At 46.6% G+C, this 17,337-nt stretch overlaps 1 protein-coding gene across 2 annotated transcripts in view; it reads right to left on the bottom strand.

Moving 5' to 3' along the window:
• Positions 1-17,337, bottom strand: part of LOC126387577 (titin-like) — a 97,776-nt gene that overhangs the window by 28,671 nt on the left and 51,768 nt on the right. For both annotated transcript variants that reach the window (XM_050040103.1, XM_050040102.1), the window contains exon 87: positions 13-17,313. In XM_050040103.1, the coding sequence (XP_049896060.1) occupies positions 13-17,313 (17,301 nt within the window). The remainder of the gene's footprint in view (positions 1-12; positions 17,314-17,337) is intronic.

The following is a 17,337-nucleotide window of genomic DNA, read 5'->3' on the forward strand; positions in this document are numbered from 1 at the left end:
AGTAAATGTTACCTGTGATCTTTGTTCCAGCCTTGGCCTCCTGAGGGACACCCACTCCATGCTCATTTTCTCCAATAACTCTGAAGTAATACACAGCACCCTCTTGCAAGTCTTCTACCTTGTATGTCAGTGTGCGGCAGTTGCTGGTCACAGTCACCCAGGCCTTCTTACTGGCCTCGCGTTTTTCAACATGGTAGGCCTTCACTGCATCACCACCATCATTCTCTGGAAGTTCCCAAGTGAGGGTTGCAGAATCCCTGGTCACCGCTGAAACTTTGACATTGACAGGAGGTCCAGGAGAGTCAAGCACCTTGACAACCACAGGCAATGTTGCTTTTCCCAATGATGATTCAAGAGTGACGCAGTACTCCCCAGAGTCATTTCTGGATGACTTCTCAATGGTCAGTGAAGTACTATTTTCTGTTGATTCAATGGTACCTCTGACCTTCAGATCAATGCCCTCCTTGGCCCATGCCACTGAAGGCACAGGTTTGCCCTTGAATGGTACATTGAGAGTAAATGCTGTGCCATGCTTGACAATAAGTACTTTACGCATCTCAATATCAACATCAAATGATGGCTCTGCAGTTCTGTCCTTTGCTGCAGCTCCATCTGAATATGGGCTACGCACACTGCTGCCAACTTTGTTTATTGCCTTGACACAGAATTCATATTCTGCATCTGTCTTAAGTCCAGTAACTGTGAACTCCAAGCTTTTGGTAAGAGGGATAGCTTCAACCCATCTTGCTAATTCTTCGGGTGATTCAGGCACTTCCTCTTCCTCCTCCTCATATTCTTCCTCTTCTTCCTCAACCTCTGGCTTTGGTTTGCGGATGTAGTCTCTGTATTCTACACTGTATCCAAGGATGGGAGCACCACCATCATCTGCTGGTGGTTTCCAGACAATGGACACACTGGCCTTGGTTGAATCCACGATCTTTGGCTTGGTTGGGCGAGAGGGAGCAACCAAAGGATCTAGTGCTCTGAATGTTGCAGATCGTTCACTTGGAGGACTCAGACCAGCAGCATTTTCAGCATAGACTCTGAAGTCATACTCACAGCCCTTACGTAGTTTGGTTGCAACTGTGGTACATTCAACAACTGGATCTCTGTTCACACGGACCCAGCGCATACCCGTCTTCTCACGGCGCTCAATCACATATCCAGTGATAGGGCTGCCTCCATCACTGGGTGGCTTGCACCAGGTGAGGGTCATTGAATCTCCAGTTATGGTAGTGACGTCAACATTCGTTGGAGCAGCGGCAACAGTGTATGGATCTGTAATCTTTACAGCATCACTCTCCAGAGCCTCACCAAGTCCATGCTTGTTGACAGCCAAAACCCTGAAGATATATTCATCTCCCTTAAGCAGTCCTGTGACTTTGAGGTATGTTTTTGTGACTTCTCCCTTCACCACTGTCCATGCCAAGCGGCTGGTGTCACGCTTCTCAACAACATAATGTGTGATATCAGCACCACCAGTCTCCTGAGGAGGGCCCCATGACAGAGTGCATGAATCAGATGTGAGACCTGTGATCTGCAGAGGTCCTGCTGAGGGTCCTGGCTTATCTAGAATCACACAGTTTATTGGCATTGTTACTGTTCCACCAATATTCTGTAGAGTCAGGGCATACTGTCCAGAATCTTTTCTAATGCAATCCTTCACAATGACAGAAGTGCTAGTATCAGTTGAAACAATCTGGATTCTGGCTCTCAGCTCAATCTCTTTGCCATCCTTGGTCCAGGAAATGACAGGGGCGGGGCGTCCAGCAAGGTCAGCATTAATCTTCAGAGTTTCTCCTGCTTTCACAAGCAATGTCTCTCTGAACTTGACATCCATCATGATGCGCGGTGGATCCACATCATCCTTGACAGTGATGGGGCCAGTGTTGTCAGATGGTTCACTGAACAATCCAGCTGCATTCTTAGCAATGACACGGAAGTCATACTGGCTGTTCTCTACAAGGCCTGTTGCCTCATAGTGGGTCTCAGGCACATTGGTGAAGTTGCACCTTGTCCAGCGTCCTGCAGGAAGGTCTCTGCGTTCAATGGTGTAGCCAGTAACCTTGGCTCCACCATCATACTCTGGTTTATCCCAAGACAAGGAAACAGATGTTCTGGTAATAGCAGTGACCACAGGTGTGCCTGGAGGATCACATGGATCTCTGGCTGCTACAGCTTCACAGGCCTTGCTGCATTTACCAATACCAGAAATATTTTCAGCATAGACACGGTATTCATACATCATGCCCTCTTCAACTCCATTGACTTTGTATTCTGTATCTTTGATCATTCCTCTATTCATCTTTGTCCAAAGAATGCTAGAACGCTCCTTCCTCTCCAGATGGTAGCCCACAACAGGACTACCACCATCATTGACTGGCTCATTCCAAGTCACCACCATGTAAGACTTCGTGGCCAATTTCACTATAGGCGTGGAGGGAGGTCCGGGTTGTCTGAAAGTATACTGAGCAGTGATTCCAGGTGAATCTACATACACACTCTTTCCATAACGGTTGACTGCATATATGCGGAACTGGTACTCTGATCCATGTGTCAGGCGGCCAGCCTTGAAAGATGTTCTGGCAATGTTACTTGCTGCCATCTGCCATTCTTGTGTGTTTGTGTCTCTCTTCTCCACAATATAGTTACTGATGGAGCAGCCACCATCGTAATCTGGTGGAGACCAGGACAGCGTGATGCTGTCTGACGTAACAGAATCCACCTTAACAGCCTTAGGTGGACCTGGTTTATCAAGAACAACAATTCCAATATCTGCTGTGACAGTTCCTGCTGAGTTGGCCAGGGTGAGTTCATACTTGCCAACATGTTCTTTGTTAGCGTCTTTGATGATAATTTTGGTTGAGGTTGCAGTTCTTTCAAGGGTCACTGATGATGTTTGCTTCAAAGGAAGGCCATCCTTCTTCCAGGATACAACAGGCTTTGGTCTGCCTCTTACAGGAACCTCAACAATGAGGTCATCTTTAGCCTTCACACTGTATGTGGTAAATAGTAAGTTGACAGATGGTTCAATTGCAACATCCTTTGCAACCACAGGCAAGCCAAGATCCTTTGGCTCACTCTTTCCTTTCTCATTGATTGCAATAACTCTGAATAAATAGGCTTCATTAGGAGTCAGATTAGGAATAGTTGCTTCTAGCCCCTTGGCTGTGCATGCTGTGCCCCATTTGTCTCCCCTCTTAGGCATAAATTCTACATTGTAACACATGACTTTGCTTCCACCATCATGAGCAGGTTTTTCCCATGCCAGTGACACACTGGTCTTTGTCAAATCCACAAGGCTAACCTTGCTTGGTGGCAGTGGTACCTCAGCCACTTTGACTTCTTTGGTTTCAACCATCTGTCCTTGGCCATACTGATTTACAGCACAAACTCTGAAGTAAAAAATGCCACCCTCAGGCAGATCTTCAATCTTGAATGAGTTGGCCATGCAGTTGCTGGTGACTGTAGTATAGGCCTTCCTGACAGACTCTCTCTTCTCTACAATGTAGTTTGTGATTTTAGAACCACCATCAGTGAGTGGTGTATCCCAGGCAAGAGTCACAGAGTCCTTCTTGAGCTCCTTCACAGCAAAGTTTTGTGGTGCACTTGGTGTGTCCAAAATTCTCACTGCAACAACAGCTGATTTTGAACCACTGCTGTTCTCAAGTGTTAGGGAGTACTTGCCACTGTCAAAGCGATTAACATTGTCAATGACAAGCATGGTGTATGAACTGGTGGTGTCAATTGCAGCACGCTCTGTGAGAGTACCCTCAACCTTCTCCCATTTCACAGCAGGTTCAGGCCTTCCCCTGATGGTGACAAACAGACGCAGAGTTCCACCAGCACGCACAGACACCACCTTTCTGAGATCAGCATCCAGCTCAATCTCTGGTGCTTCTACCCTGTCAGAAGTAACCACAGTGCTGTGGACGTTAGCAGCCTCCCCCACTCCCTCAGAATTGATAGCGCAGACACGGAACTGATACTCTCCACCCTCCTTCAGGTCTGTGATAGAGAGTTTAGTGGCTTGAATGCCAGTGGGTGGAGTGCACATGGTCCACTCTTTTTCCACTGTTGGGGCTACTTCTGTCTCCTCTGTTGATTCAGGCACTGGTGTATACTCCCTCATTTCAACAATGTAACCTTTTATGTAGGCACCACCATCAAAGTCAGGTTTGCCCCAGGACAGAGACACAGAAGACTTTGTGTAGTCTGTTACCTTAGGATGGTGTGGAGGTCCAGGGGGTGTTGTGGCATCACATGCTCTGTAGAATAGGGACAGTTCACTAAGCTCTCCCATTCCAGCCTCATTCTCAGCAGCAACACGGAACTCATAGAAGTGGTCTGTCATTAGACCTGTGACCTTCAAGTGTGTGTCAGTTAGCTTTTGTCTGTTACATTTTGTCCACCTTACACTATCTTTGTCACGTTTTTCAAGGTGGTAGCCTTCAATGTCAGCTCCACCAGTCTGTTCTGGAGCAGTCCATGATAGTACCATAGAGTCCTTTGTAATCTGACTTGCTTCTGGAGTTCCAGGGGCTGAAGGTGGCTTGTAAGGATTGCGTGCAATGATGGGTTCACTCTCAAGACAATCACCAGCACCATATTTGTTGACTGCCCTGACTCTGAAAATGTATTCATTTGCAGGGAGCAGATTTGTTAGTTTATAGAACAGACCCTTGACATTTGGTGCAGCCACTGTCCAGGACAACCTGCTAGTCTCTCTCTTCTCCAGAATGTAGTGAGTGATGCTAGCCCCACCATCCTGAGCTGGTTCAGACCAGGAAAGGATGCACCTGTCGGCCATGACTCCTGTCACGTTCATTGGTCCAATGGGTGGACCTGGCTTATCAAGGACTTTGACAGTGATAGGGAAGGTTTTTGTACCACCCAGATTTTTGAGAACAAGGTCATAGTGGCCACCATCAAGTTTGGTTACATCCTTAATGGTCATGGCTGCACGTTTTTGTGTTGTTTTCACTTCAATGCGCAGGGCTTTTTCCATTTCCTTGCCCTCTTTTAGCCAGGCAACTTCAGGAATCGGTTTTCCATAAATGTCTGCATCAAGAAGCAAGTGTTCTCCAGCATTGACAAAAATAACATCCTTGTATTTGGGATCCATTGAGGCTCTGGGTGGTTCAATTTCATCAGTAGCAGTAATAGGTCCAGAGCTATCAGATGGCTCGCTGAAGACTCCAGCTGCATTTCTTGCAACAACTCTGAATTCATATTGCTCATTCTCTGTCAGGCCAGTGACGATATACTCAGTCTCAATTATATTAGTGAAATTAGCTCTTACCCAGCGCTTATCAGGGGAGGCAAGATCTTTTCTTTCTACAATATAGCCGTTCACTTTGCTGCCACCATCATACTGAGGCTTGGTCCACTGAATCGTTATTTGGGTCTTAGAAATAGATACAGCTTCAGGAGCACCGGGCGGATCACATGGGTCACGAGCAACAAAGGACTCGGATACTTTACTGCATCTTCCAATGCCAACAATATTTTCAGCATAGACTCTGAATTCATATCCAATACCCTCCTCAAGATTGCAGATCTTGAATTGAGTATCAGTGATAAGAGTCTTGTTCAGTTTGTTCCACATGATGCTGCTCCTCTCCTTGCTTTCTAGATGGTAACCAATAACTGCACTTCCACCATCACTGACTGGCTCATTCCATTCAATTATCATCATTTCCTTAGTTGCAGATTTGACAAATGGTGTTCCTGGAGGCCCTGGTGGTTTGTATGGATATTGAACAACAATGGACTTGGAATCCAGAGACACACCCTTTCCATATCTGTTTTCAGCTATGATTCTGAACTGGTATTCTGCACCAGTTTTCAGCTTGGTGACCTTAAAAGCTGTTCTAGCAAGCTGCGTGGTGACTGGCTGCCATGTTGTGGTGGTAGTGTCTCTCTTCTCCACTATGTAGTTCTTTACCTGGCATCCGCCCATATACTCTGGAGGCTCCCAGGAGAGATGGACAAAGGTGTTGCTCACTTCAACAACCTTGATTGGACCTTTTGGTGGACCAGGCTTGTCAAGGATAATGACAGTAACATCCTCAGTGATTGTGCCGACATTGCTGGTTGCTGTAATGGAATACTTGCCAAAGTCCTCCTTGGATGCCTCTGTAATTTGAATTCCAGTTGTTGTTGGAGTTTGTAAAACATTGAGCCTGGATGTCACCTTCAAAGGCTGACCATCCTTCATCCAGGTAACACGAGGTTTGGGCCTGCCAAGCACAGGGAACTCCAGCTTCAAATCTTTTCCAGCTAATACACTGTAGGTGTTGAATTGCATCTTAATGCTTGGCTCCATGGTCATGTCACTGGCGACAACAGGTGCAGCAAGTGCCTTTGGCTCACTCTTTCCCTTCTCATTGTAAGCAATTATACGGAATAGGTATTCTGCTCCTGCTGAGAGGCCTGTGACAGTGCCCTCACATGTCTTTGTATTTGTTGCAACTCCCCACTTATCTGTACCCTTGGGTTGCATCTCAATTAGGTATCCACCAATTCTACTACCTCCATCATGCTCAGGTTTCTCCCAGGCCAGTGAGACACTGGCCTTGGTGACATCAGTGAGGAAGATTTTTCCAACAGGCAGTGGTACCTCAGAGGCCTTCGAAGCAGTCTTTGTTTCAACAGCCTGGCCGATTCCATATTCATTCTCAGCCATGACTCTGAAGTAGTACATAGCGCCTTCAATCAAGTTCTCAACCTTGAAAGTTGTCTTCGTGCATTTCATGGACACATTTGCATATGCCTTTCTGGTTGATTCCCGTTTGTCAATTACATAATTCTTGATTTTGGAACCTCCATCAATCAGTGGGGCATCCCATACAAGAATGACTGAGTCCTTTTTGACTTCTTTAACAACAAGGTTCTGTGGGGCACCAGGTGTATCCAGGACTTTAACAGCAACAAACTCAGACACCGAGCCACTGCTGTTTGTCAGGGTCAGCATGTATTTTCCTGAATCACCCCTGTCACATGAGTCAATGGACAACTGTGTGAAGTTAAGAGCTTTCTCAATAACTGCTTTTTCAGTTACGGGTCCCTCATCCTTAGTCCACTTAATTTCAGGTGTTGGCCTGCCCTTGAATGGAATATGGATTCTCACAGATCCACCAGCTTTCAAAGTGATGCCCTTCCTCAGCACAGAGTCAAGGTGGATCTCTGGTGGGTCCACCCTTTCCTCTGGCTTAGCTGTTCCAGAGAGAGCTGCTGGCTCACCAACTCCCAGTTTGTTCAAAGCACACACCCGAATCTTATACTCCTGACTCTCAGTAAGTTTGGTTATTTCATATTTGTTGACACGCAGGCCAGTGGGGGGAGTGACCATGGTCCATTCCTCCTCCTCAGCCTTGCAGACTTCAACAATGTATCCTTGAATGGCACTACCGCCATCAGAGAGAGGCTTACCCCATGACACTGTAATGGAGCTCTTAGTGGAATCAATTACGTTCACATATGCTGGGGCACCGGGTTTGTACTTGGGATCACTGGCTTTGTAGTATGAACTAGGAAGGCTTGGCTCTCCTGCTCCAACTATATTCTCTGCAGCCACCCTGAACTCATATTCATGGCCGGTGGATAGGCCTGTAACTCTGAAGGTGAGATCAGTGACTTTCTGTCTGTTGCATCTGGTCCATTTGATTCCATGTCTGTCCTTCTTTTCAATTATGTAATTGGTAATCTCACTGCCACCATCTGTCTCAGGGGCTGACCAAGTGATAGTCATGCCATCATGAGCTATGTTTGATACATCCTCAATATGAGGTGGACCAGGAGGAACAAATGGAGTCTTCATAATCACTCCACTAGACTCCAGTGGCTCACTGGCACCATAACTGTTAACGGCCATGACACGGAACATATACTCATTGCCTTCCAATAATTTGGTGACTTTGTAGCGTGTGGTTTCACAGCTGCTAGAAACAACTGTCCAAGCTAGACGACTGGTCTCTCTTCTCTCAATTACGTAGTGCTTAATAGGACTACCTCCATCATGTAGAGGGGCACGCCACACCAGTGTGCATCTATCTTCAGCTACTCCGGTGATGTGAAGGGGTCCTTCACATTGGCTAGGCCTGTCCAGGACCACAACGTTGAATGGAACAGTTTCACTACCAGCCATATTTGTCAACTGGAGTGTGTAAATTCCACCATCAATTCTAACAGAGTCCTTAATGACAATCATTGCACGGTCCTCTGTGTTTTTAATCTCTAGTCTGAGTGTATTCTCGATTATCTTTTCATCCTTGAACCACTGGATGGTGGGGAGTGGCTTGCCACGGACATCAGCATCCAGCTTAAAGGTCTCTCCAGCATTGACGATAATGGTCTTGGTAAATGTAGGGTCAATGGAGAATTTGGGTGCCTCTAACTTATCACTTGCAGTGATTGGTCCGCTGTTGTAGGATGGCTTACTGATGGTGCCGACAGCATTTTTAGCAATGACTCTAAAGTCATACTGTGCATTTTCAGTCAGTCCAGTGACAGTGAACTGGGTCTCAATCACATTGGTAAAGTTTGCCCTTACCCACCTGCCCTCTGGCAGATCACGCTTCTCCACAGTATAGCCAGTTATATTACTGCCACCATCATACTCTGGTTTAGTCCACTGGATGACAATGGTATCTTTGGTTACATGGATGGCCTCTGGTGTACCAGGAGGATCACACGGGTCACGGGCAACACAGCCCTCTGAGACCTTACTGCACCTGCCAATGCCAACAATGTTTTCAGCATAAACCCTGTATTCATACTCAATACCCTCCTCCAGGGGGTGACTCTTGAAAGTAGTCTCATGTATAAGTGTCTTGTTGATCTTGACCCAAAGAATACTATTCCTCTCTTTCCTTTCAAGATGGTAGCCAAGGACAGCACTGCCTCCATCTGAGACAGGTTCGTGCCACTCAACAATTTGGTGGTCCCTAGAGAGAGAAGAGATGAAGGGAGTGCCTGGAGGGCCTGGCTCTCTGTATGGGTACTGAGCAACCACGGAAGATGAATCTAGACCATGACTCTTGCCATAGCGGTTCTGAGCAATGATCCTGAACTGGTACTCCGCTCCAGTCTTCAGTCTAGGCACTTTGATGGTGGTTCTGGCACAGTTGATGCTGACATTTTCCCATGTTGTTGTGGTAGTATCTCTCTTCTGTACAATGTAGTTTGAAATCTGGCAGCCACCATTGTGCTTTGGTGGATTCCATGAAAGAGTGACACTCTGTGTTGTGATTTCATCAAACCTCACAGGGCCGGATGGAGGTCCAGGCTTGTCAAGTACAATGATTTCAACTGTTGTGTCCTTCTTTCCAGCTGAGTTAGCTACATTTATACTGTACATGCCACCATCATCACCTGCTGCCTCCTTAATGCTCAGTGTCGTATGTGTTGGTGTTTCGTGAATGTTAACTCTGGTAGTGAATTTCAATGGAGCTCCATCTTTACTCCATGAGACTGTTGGCTTAGGACGTCCAAAGTAGGGAATGTCAACATTCAGGTCTTTGCCCACATTGACACTGTAGCTGCTGAATGCTGGTCGAACATCTGGCTCAAAGACTAAGTCCTTCGTCATCACTGGACCAGCAAGGGCTTTGGGATCACTCTTTCCCTTATCATTGACTGCTATAACTCTGAACAGATACTCCTCTCCTGCGTTCAGATTGGAAACAGTAGCTTCCATTGTCTTGAACGTGTTAACAGCAGACCACTTCTCCTGGCCCTTAAGGCTCACTTCTAGCAGGTACTGCATGACTCTGCTACCACCATCATACTCAGGCTTCTCCCAGGCCAATGAGATGCTTGTTCTGGTTTGATCTGTAACACTCAAGCTCTTCGGACACTGGGGCACCTCGGAGACCTTAAGAGGATCGACAGTTGCTGCAGGCATGCCAACACCATGTGCATTCTCAGCAAGGACTCTGAAGTAGTAACTACAACCCTCCTGAAGTGGCTCAATCTTCCACGAAAGAGCATGACAATTTGTTACAACAGCTGCATATGTTTTGCGTGTGCTTTCCCTCTTTTCAACGACGTAGTTCTTGATCTTGGAGCCCCCATCCAACAGAGGTGGCTCCCATGCCAGTGTCACCGACTGGTTTGTAATTTCTTTCACTTTCAAGTTAACAGGAGCACTAGGTGTGTCAAGAACACGGACCACAACAAATGCAGATTTGGTTCCACTGGCATTTTCTGCAGTGATGGTGTATTTTCCACTATCATTTCTGCTCATCTTGTCAATTACAAGGGATGTGTAACTGCTGGTCACCTCGACCTGAGCTGTCTCTTTAAGTGCAGCTTCATCTTTGTCCCACTTGATGGTAGGAGTGGGCCTTCCTTTGATGGGAATAAATAGTCTGAGGGAAGCTCCAGCTTTTATGGTCACAATCTTTCTCAGTTCTGGGTCAATGTCAAGGTCCGGCTCTTCTGCCCTGTCCTGTGCAACAACAGCTCCAGAGACATCAGCATGCTCACCAACTCCTACTTTGTTGATAGCACACACTCTAAACTTGTATGCCTGGTTTTCCTTCAGGTTTGCAACCTCAAACTTGGTCTTCTTGACACCTGTTGGTGGCGTGCACATTGTCCATTCCTCAGCAGGGGCTTCTGTAGCAGCTTCCTTTGCGGCTGGAACTTCAGCTGGAACTGCTGGCTCTGTGGTAGTACAGCACTCAACAATATATCCCTGAATCTCACAGCCTCCATCACAGACAGGCTTGCCCCATGACAGGAAAACTGAGGATTTAGTTGTGTCAGTTACTCTTGGATTGTGTGGTGGGCCAGGCCTAAAGATGGGATCAAGGGCTTTATAGAACACAGTTGGGGAGCTTGGCTCACTAACACCTACAGCATTCTCAGCTGCAACTCTGAATTCGTAGTTATGGCTCTCCAAGAGTCCAGTGACCTTGAAAGTCAAGTCAGTGACTGTATTCCTGTTGCATCTTGTCCATCTTACACCTTCTTTGTCATGTTTCTCAATTATGTATCCAGTGACAGGACTGCCTCCATCTTCAGAAGGAGCCTCCCAAGTGAGCACCATTGAATCCTTTTTAATATCTGAAACTTCCAAGCTCTTAGGTGCTCCAGGGACAGCATATGGATCTTTGATCATGACAGCAGCAGACTCGAGTGGTGCACCCACTCCAAATTGGTTGACAGCATGGACTCTGAAGATGTACTCATTTCCTTCCAGGAGCTTAGTAATTTTCAAACAAATCTTCTCCACTTTTGAGTCAACAACAGTCCAGACGAGTCTGCCTGTCTCCCTCCTCTTTACAATGTAGTGAGAGATCTTGCTGCCACCATCCTGTAGTGGTGGCTTCCAAGCAAGGCAGCACTGCTCTTTGGTTATTCCTGTAACAACAAGAGGTCCTTGTGGTTCTCCGGGTTTATCCAGAACAACAACATTGACCTGTACAGCCTTTTCTCCTCCTGGATTTTTGAGTAGCAGAGTGTACTGGCCTCCATCGGAAAGTTTAGCTTCCTTGACAGATATATATGCTTTGGTGGGTGTGTTCTTAATTTCTCTATGAATAGTGTTACCCAGTTCCTGCTCTCCCTTCATCCAGTGGATAGAAGGCAATGGTTTGCCATGAACATCAGCATCAATCTTAAAGTTGTCTCCAGCATTAACAACAATAGTCTGTGTGTACTCTGGGTCAATGCTGATACGTGGTGGTTCAATCTCATCCCTTGCAGTGATAGGACCAGTGCTGTATGAGGGCATACTGAAAACACCAGCAGCATTTCTGGCAATGACACGGAACTCATACTGGTTGTCCTGCACAAGTCCAGTTGCAACATATTCGGTCTCAATGATGTTGGTAAAGTTAGCCTTCACCCAGCGACCCTCAGGAAGATCCTTCTTTTCCACAACGTAGCCTGTAACCTTTGCTCCACCATCATATTCAGGCTTGGTCCAAGCAATGGTCACGGAGTCCTTACTGATCTTTGTTGCCTCTGGGGTACCAGGGGGATCACAAGGATCTCTAGCAACACGTCCCTCAGACACTTTGCTCACTTTGCCTATTCCAACAATGTTTTCAGCATAAACTCTGAATTCATATTCCATTCCTGGTTCGAGACCAGTGGTCTTGAAGGTCTGGTCTGTAATAAGAGACTTGTTAAGTTTCACCCACAGGATGCTGTTTCTCTCTTTGCGTTCAAGATGGTAGCCCAAGATGGTACTTCCACCATCAATCACAGGTTCATTCCAGGCCACTACCATACTGTCCTTGGTGCAGGCTGCAATGGATGGTGTTCCTGGGGGTCCTGGGAGCTTGTATGGATACTGAGCCACAATACACTCTGAGAGTAGAGCTGGGCCTTTCCCATATCTGTTTTCGGCTGTGACTCTAAACTGATACTCAGACCCAGTCTTCAACCTGCCTGCCTTGATTTTGGTCCTTGCAAGGTTTGGAGATACAACCATCCAGTTCGTTGTGGATGTGTCTCTCTTTTCCACAAGGTAGTTTTTGATGGTGCAACCACCATCATACTCTGGTGGCTTCCAGGAGATGGTTATACTGTCAGAGGTGACCTCCTCCACCTTTACTGGACCACCAGGCTGGCCGGGTTTGTCAAGCACAACAACGCCAATGTTGACTGATGACTCTCCTGCTGTGTTGCTTAAGGTAATGTGGTACTTTCCAACATCATCTTTAGTAGCCTCTTTTATGCTGAGGTCCAACAGTGTGTCTGTTTCACTAAAGTTTACTCTGGTAGTTCTTTTCAGAGGCTGACCATCTTTTACCCAGGTGATAGCTGCTTTGGGACGTGCAACATATGGAACTTGTACTGTCAGGTCTTCTCCTGCTAACACACTGAATGTGTTGAACAACATTTTGGCAACAGGGGCAATCACAAGATCTTTCACAATCACAGGCACACCGAATTCACGTGGGTCACTTGCTCCTTTCTCATTTTTTGCTGCTACACGGAACATGTATTCTTCACCTGCAATGAGTCCACTAATAGTAGCTTCTGTTTCCTTTACTATCACAGCCTGGGTCCACTTATCAACACCCTTTGGCTGGATCTCAACAACATAACAGCCCACTCTGCTTCCTCCATCATGCTCTGGCTTCTCCCAGGAGAGGGTGACGCTGTTCTTGGTAACATCCTTAAGAGTGATTTTGCCAGGTGGCTGTGGTTTCTCAGACACTTTAACTGATTCAATAGTCTCAATGGGCAGGCCAATGCCATATTCATTCTCAGCTAAAACTCTGAAGTAATAGTTGCAACCTTCCAAGAGTTGGTCTACTGTAAAGGTGGTATGATGACACATGGCTTTGACTGTGGCATATGCTTTCCTTGTGGACTCGCGTTTTTCAACAATATAATTCTTAATCTTTACTCCTCCATCATTCGCTGGTGGATCCCAAGTCAGAGTGACAGCTTCTTTAGTTACAGCAGTAATCTTGAGATTCTGTGGGGCACTTGGTGTGTCAAGCACCCTGACTTGGACCGTAACTGTCTTAGAGCCAGAGCTGTTTTCAACTGTAAGATTATACTTCCCACTGTCAAATCTGTTGACATTTTCAATTACAAGTAATGTGTAAGATGTTGTGCTGTCAATGGTTGCCCTCTCAACACGCTCACCATCTCCTTTGGTCCATTTAGCCTGAGGAGCTGGTCTGCCTCTGATAGGCACAAACAGTCTAAGTGAGCAGCAAGCTCTAAGACTGACAACCTTGCGGAGCTCAGCATCCAACTCAATCTCAGGTGGGAGGAGCCTGTCCTCTGCCTTGGGATTACCAGGTACAGATGCTGCCTCTCCAACTCCTTCACTGTTGACAGCAGAGATGTTAATCTTGTACTCCTGGTTTTCCTTCAGGTTAATAATGGTGAATGAGGTGGCAAGAAGTCTTTCTTTGGGTGTCACAATAGTCCATTCCTCATCTTCCGCCTTTTCAGATGGGATGCAGGTCTCCACCATGTAGCCAGTGATGTCAGAGCCACCATCATATACAGGTTTGTTCCAGGCAACAGTAATTGAGGACTTAGTTGTGTCCAAGATTCTGGGGTTGGATGGGGCTCCTGGCTTATACAGTCCGTCGGTGGCCTTATAGAATGGACTCGAGGCACTTGGTGGACTTACTCCAGCAGCATTCTCTGCAACTACTCTGAATTTATATTCATGTCCGACAACAAGGCCTGTTACCTTAAACTGTAGATCTTTGACCTTCCTCTTGTTGCATTTGACCCAACGGAGGCCTATTCTGTCTTTCCTTTGGATATTGTAGTGGGTGATGGGAGTTCCACCATCACTCTTAGGCGCTTGCCACATAACAACCATTGAATCTTTAGTGATAGCAGTCACCTCAGGATTTCCTGGAGGATCTGGAACCACATATGGGTTTTCTGCAATAGTGGGTTCTGACTCAAGAGACTCGCCAAGTCCATACTTGTTTAGAGCCATAACTCTGAAGATGTATTCATTTCCTTTAAGCAGCTTGGTCACCTTGTACTGTGTAACTTGCAGGTCTGAGACTACATTGGTCCAAACCAGTCTGCTTGACTCACGCTTCTCAATCACATAACCTTCAATTTTGGCACCTCCATCATCTGCTGGTGGAGCCCAGGTCAGTATACAGTTGTCAGCGGTGACATCAGACACCTCAAGAGGTCCAACCGGTGGTCCAGGTCTGTCAAGCACTTTAACCTTAAAGATGTGCTTAGCAAATCCACCAACATTAGTGGCAGTCAAAACAAATTCTCCTCCATCTGATCTGACAGAGTCCTTGTTGGTCAGAGTGGTTTCCAGTTCAGTGAACTTTATCTCCAGTTTCAGCGTGTTCTCAACCTCCTTTCCGTTCTTGGTCCAAACCATAGATGGGGTTGGTTGACCAGCAATATCAGCATCAAGCTTGAAGGACTCCCCTGCCTTCAGTAGAATAACATCCTTAAAGATGGCATCTACCATAATGCGTGGCTCAATAATGTCATCTTTGCAGGTAATTGGGTCTGAGGGCTCAGAGGGCACACTCACTGCACCTGCTGAGTTTCTGGCTATAACGCGGAACTCATAGGAGGCATCTTGAGTCAGTCCACTGACAGTGAATGTTGTCTCAATGATATTGGTGAAGTTGGCTCTAATCCAGCGGCCAGTAGGAAGTTCTTTCTTCTCCACTATGTAGCCAGTGATTTTGAAACCACCATCATACTCAGGCTTTGTCCACTGAATGGTGATGACATTCTTGTTGACAAATATTGGCACAGGCTGACCTGGTGGGTCTACAGGGTCCAAGGCCAGTATTGGTTCTGAGGCTTTGCTGGGCTTACCAATTCCAGCCATGTTTTCAGCCATGACACGGAACTCATAGGCAATTCCATCTTCAAGGCCAGTGGATTTAAATATGTTTCCTTTCACAAGACCCTTGCTGATCTTTTGCCACATGATACTGCTCCTTTCTTTCCTCTCAACATGATAACCAATGACCTCATTTCCACCATCAGCCACAGGCTCATTCCAGCCAATTGTTATTGAGTCCTTGGTAAATGCAACAACATTGGGAGTACCAGGAGGGCCAGGGACTTTAAATGGATAGGCAGCCACTACTGCCTCTGAGGTAATGGGAGCTCCAGCACCATATCTGTTCTTAGCCTTTACTCTGAATTGGTACTCTGATCCAGTGTTTAAGCGAATGGCTTTGAACATGGTACGGATGACAGTAGAAGACAGCTCTGTCCATGTTTGGGAAGTGGTGTCTCTAATCTCCACCACATAATTGTTGATTGGAACGCCTCCATCATTCTCAGGAGGGTCCCATGCAAAGATACAATAGGTACGAGCTATCTCCACAATCTTCACTGGTCCCTTGGGTGGTCCAGGTACATCATGTACTTTGACAATGATATTGTCTGTTACAGAACCAACAATGTTCTTTCCCGTCATGGTGTAAATACCACTGTCAGCTCTGTTGCATTCACCAATGCTGAGGATAACAGTAGCAGCAGTAGTTTCCACATTGGTTCTCTGTGTCAGCTTCAGGGCTGCGCCATCCTTTTGCCAGGAGACAGTTGGTCTAGGACGTCCCATAACTGGAATTTCAACCTTGATGTCATCTCCTGCCTTGGCAATAATAGTCTTCTGACATACGCCACGGAGGTCAAACTCAGGCAGGGAAGTAGAATCCTTGACAACAATGGGTTTGCTGTCACGTGGAGCGCTTCTACCTGAGAGATTGACAGCCATTACGCGGAAAGTGTACTCCTCGCTCTCATTGAGATTCTTCACTGTGAAGTCCATGTTCTTGATTGTTGTAATATGTGTCCATTGATCAGTTCCCTTTTTCTGGGCTTCAAGAACATATCCTGTAATTCTGCTTCCACCATCGTGCTTGGGTTTAGTCCAAGCCAGGCTCACAGAGTTCTTGGTTATATCAGTAGGAATAATACTCTGTGGAGGAGTTGGTGCCTGCGAAGCACGAATTGGATCAACAGTTTCAACCGCCTCACCAATGCCATATTCATTCTCAGCAGACACTCTGAAGTAGTATTCACAGCCTTCACCCAGGTCACCAATCCTGACTGAAGTGGTTGGGCAGTTTGTAACAGCAGTAGCAAAAGCCTTGCGTGTTGATTCTCTCTTCTCAATGATGTAGTTTGTGATCCTGGCCCCACCATCAATGAGAGGCATCTCCCACTGAAGAGTAATGCTTTCCTTGTCAATCTTGACTGGTTTCAGGTTGATTGGAGGTCCAGGAGAATCCAGAACTCTTACTTGTATAGCGGCACTCTTCTTTCCAGCTGAGTTTTCGAGGGTAAGCTCATATTTACCTGCATCAATCCTTGAACTCTCAGGGACAATCAGCATTGTAAATGACTCTGTGCTGTCAATGACTGCACGTGGGACAGGACCACCCTCCTTTGTCCAAGTGACGGCAGGTGTAGGACGTCCCTTGATTGGCACAAAGAGGCGAATGGAGCAGCCAGCTCTAACGACAAGGGTTCTTCTGAGCTCAAGATCCAGCTCAAAACCAGGTTCAGCAGCATGCTCCACTATCTCAGTCAGTTCCTGAGTTACAGCAGGTTCACCTGCTCCCTTGGCATTCACAGCGCTAATTCTGAAGAGGTATTTTACACCAGTTTCCAGCTCAGGCACAACAAATTCTGTGATCCTAAGTGGAGATGAAGGGGTGTCCTTGACCCATTCTTCTGTCCCTTCCTTCTTGTGCTCAACCACATATCCAGTGACTTCAAGTCCACCGTTATCAAGAGGTTTTCCCCAATTCAGGGTGGCAGTGGTCTTGGTTGTGTCTGTGACTCTTGGATTGACTGGAGGTCCAGGCACATCTGTCAGACATAAAAGAAGTGATT

Source organism: Epinephelus moara, unplaced genomic scaffold (assembly GCF_006386435.1).
Source record: "Epinephelus moara isolate mb unplaced genomic scaffold, YSFRI_EMoa_1.0 scaffold927, whole genome shotgun sequence".
NCBI lineage: Eukaryota > Metazoa > Chordata > Actinopteri > Perciformes > Serranidae > Epinephelus > Epinephelus moara.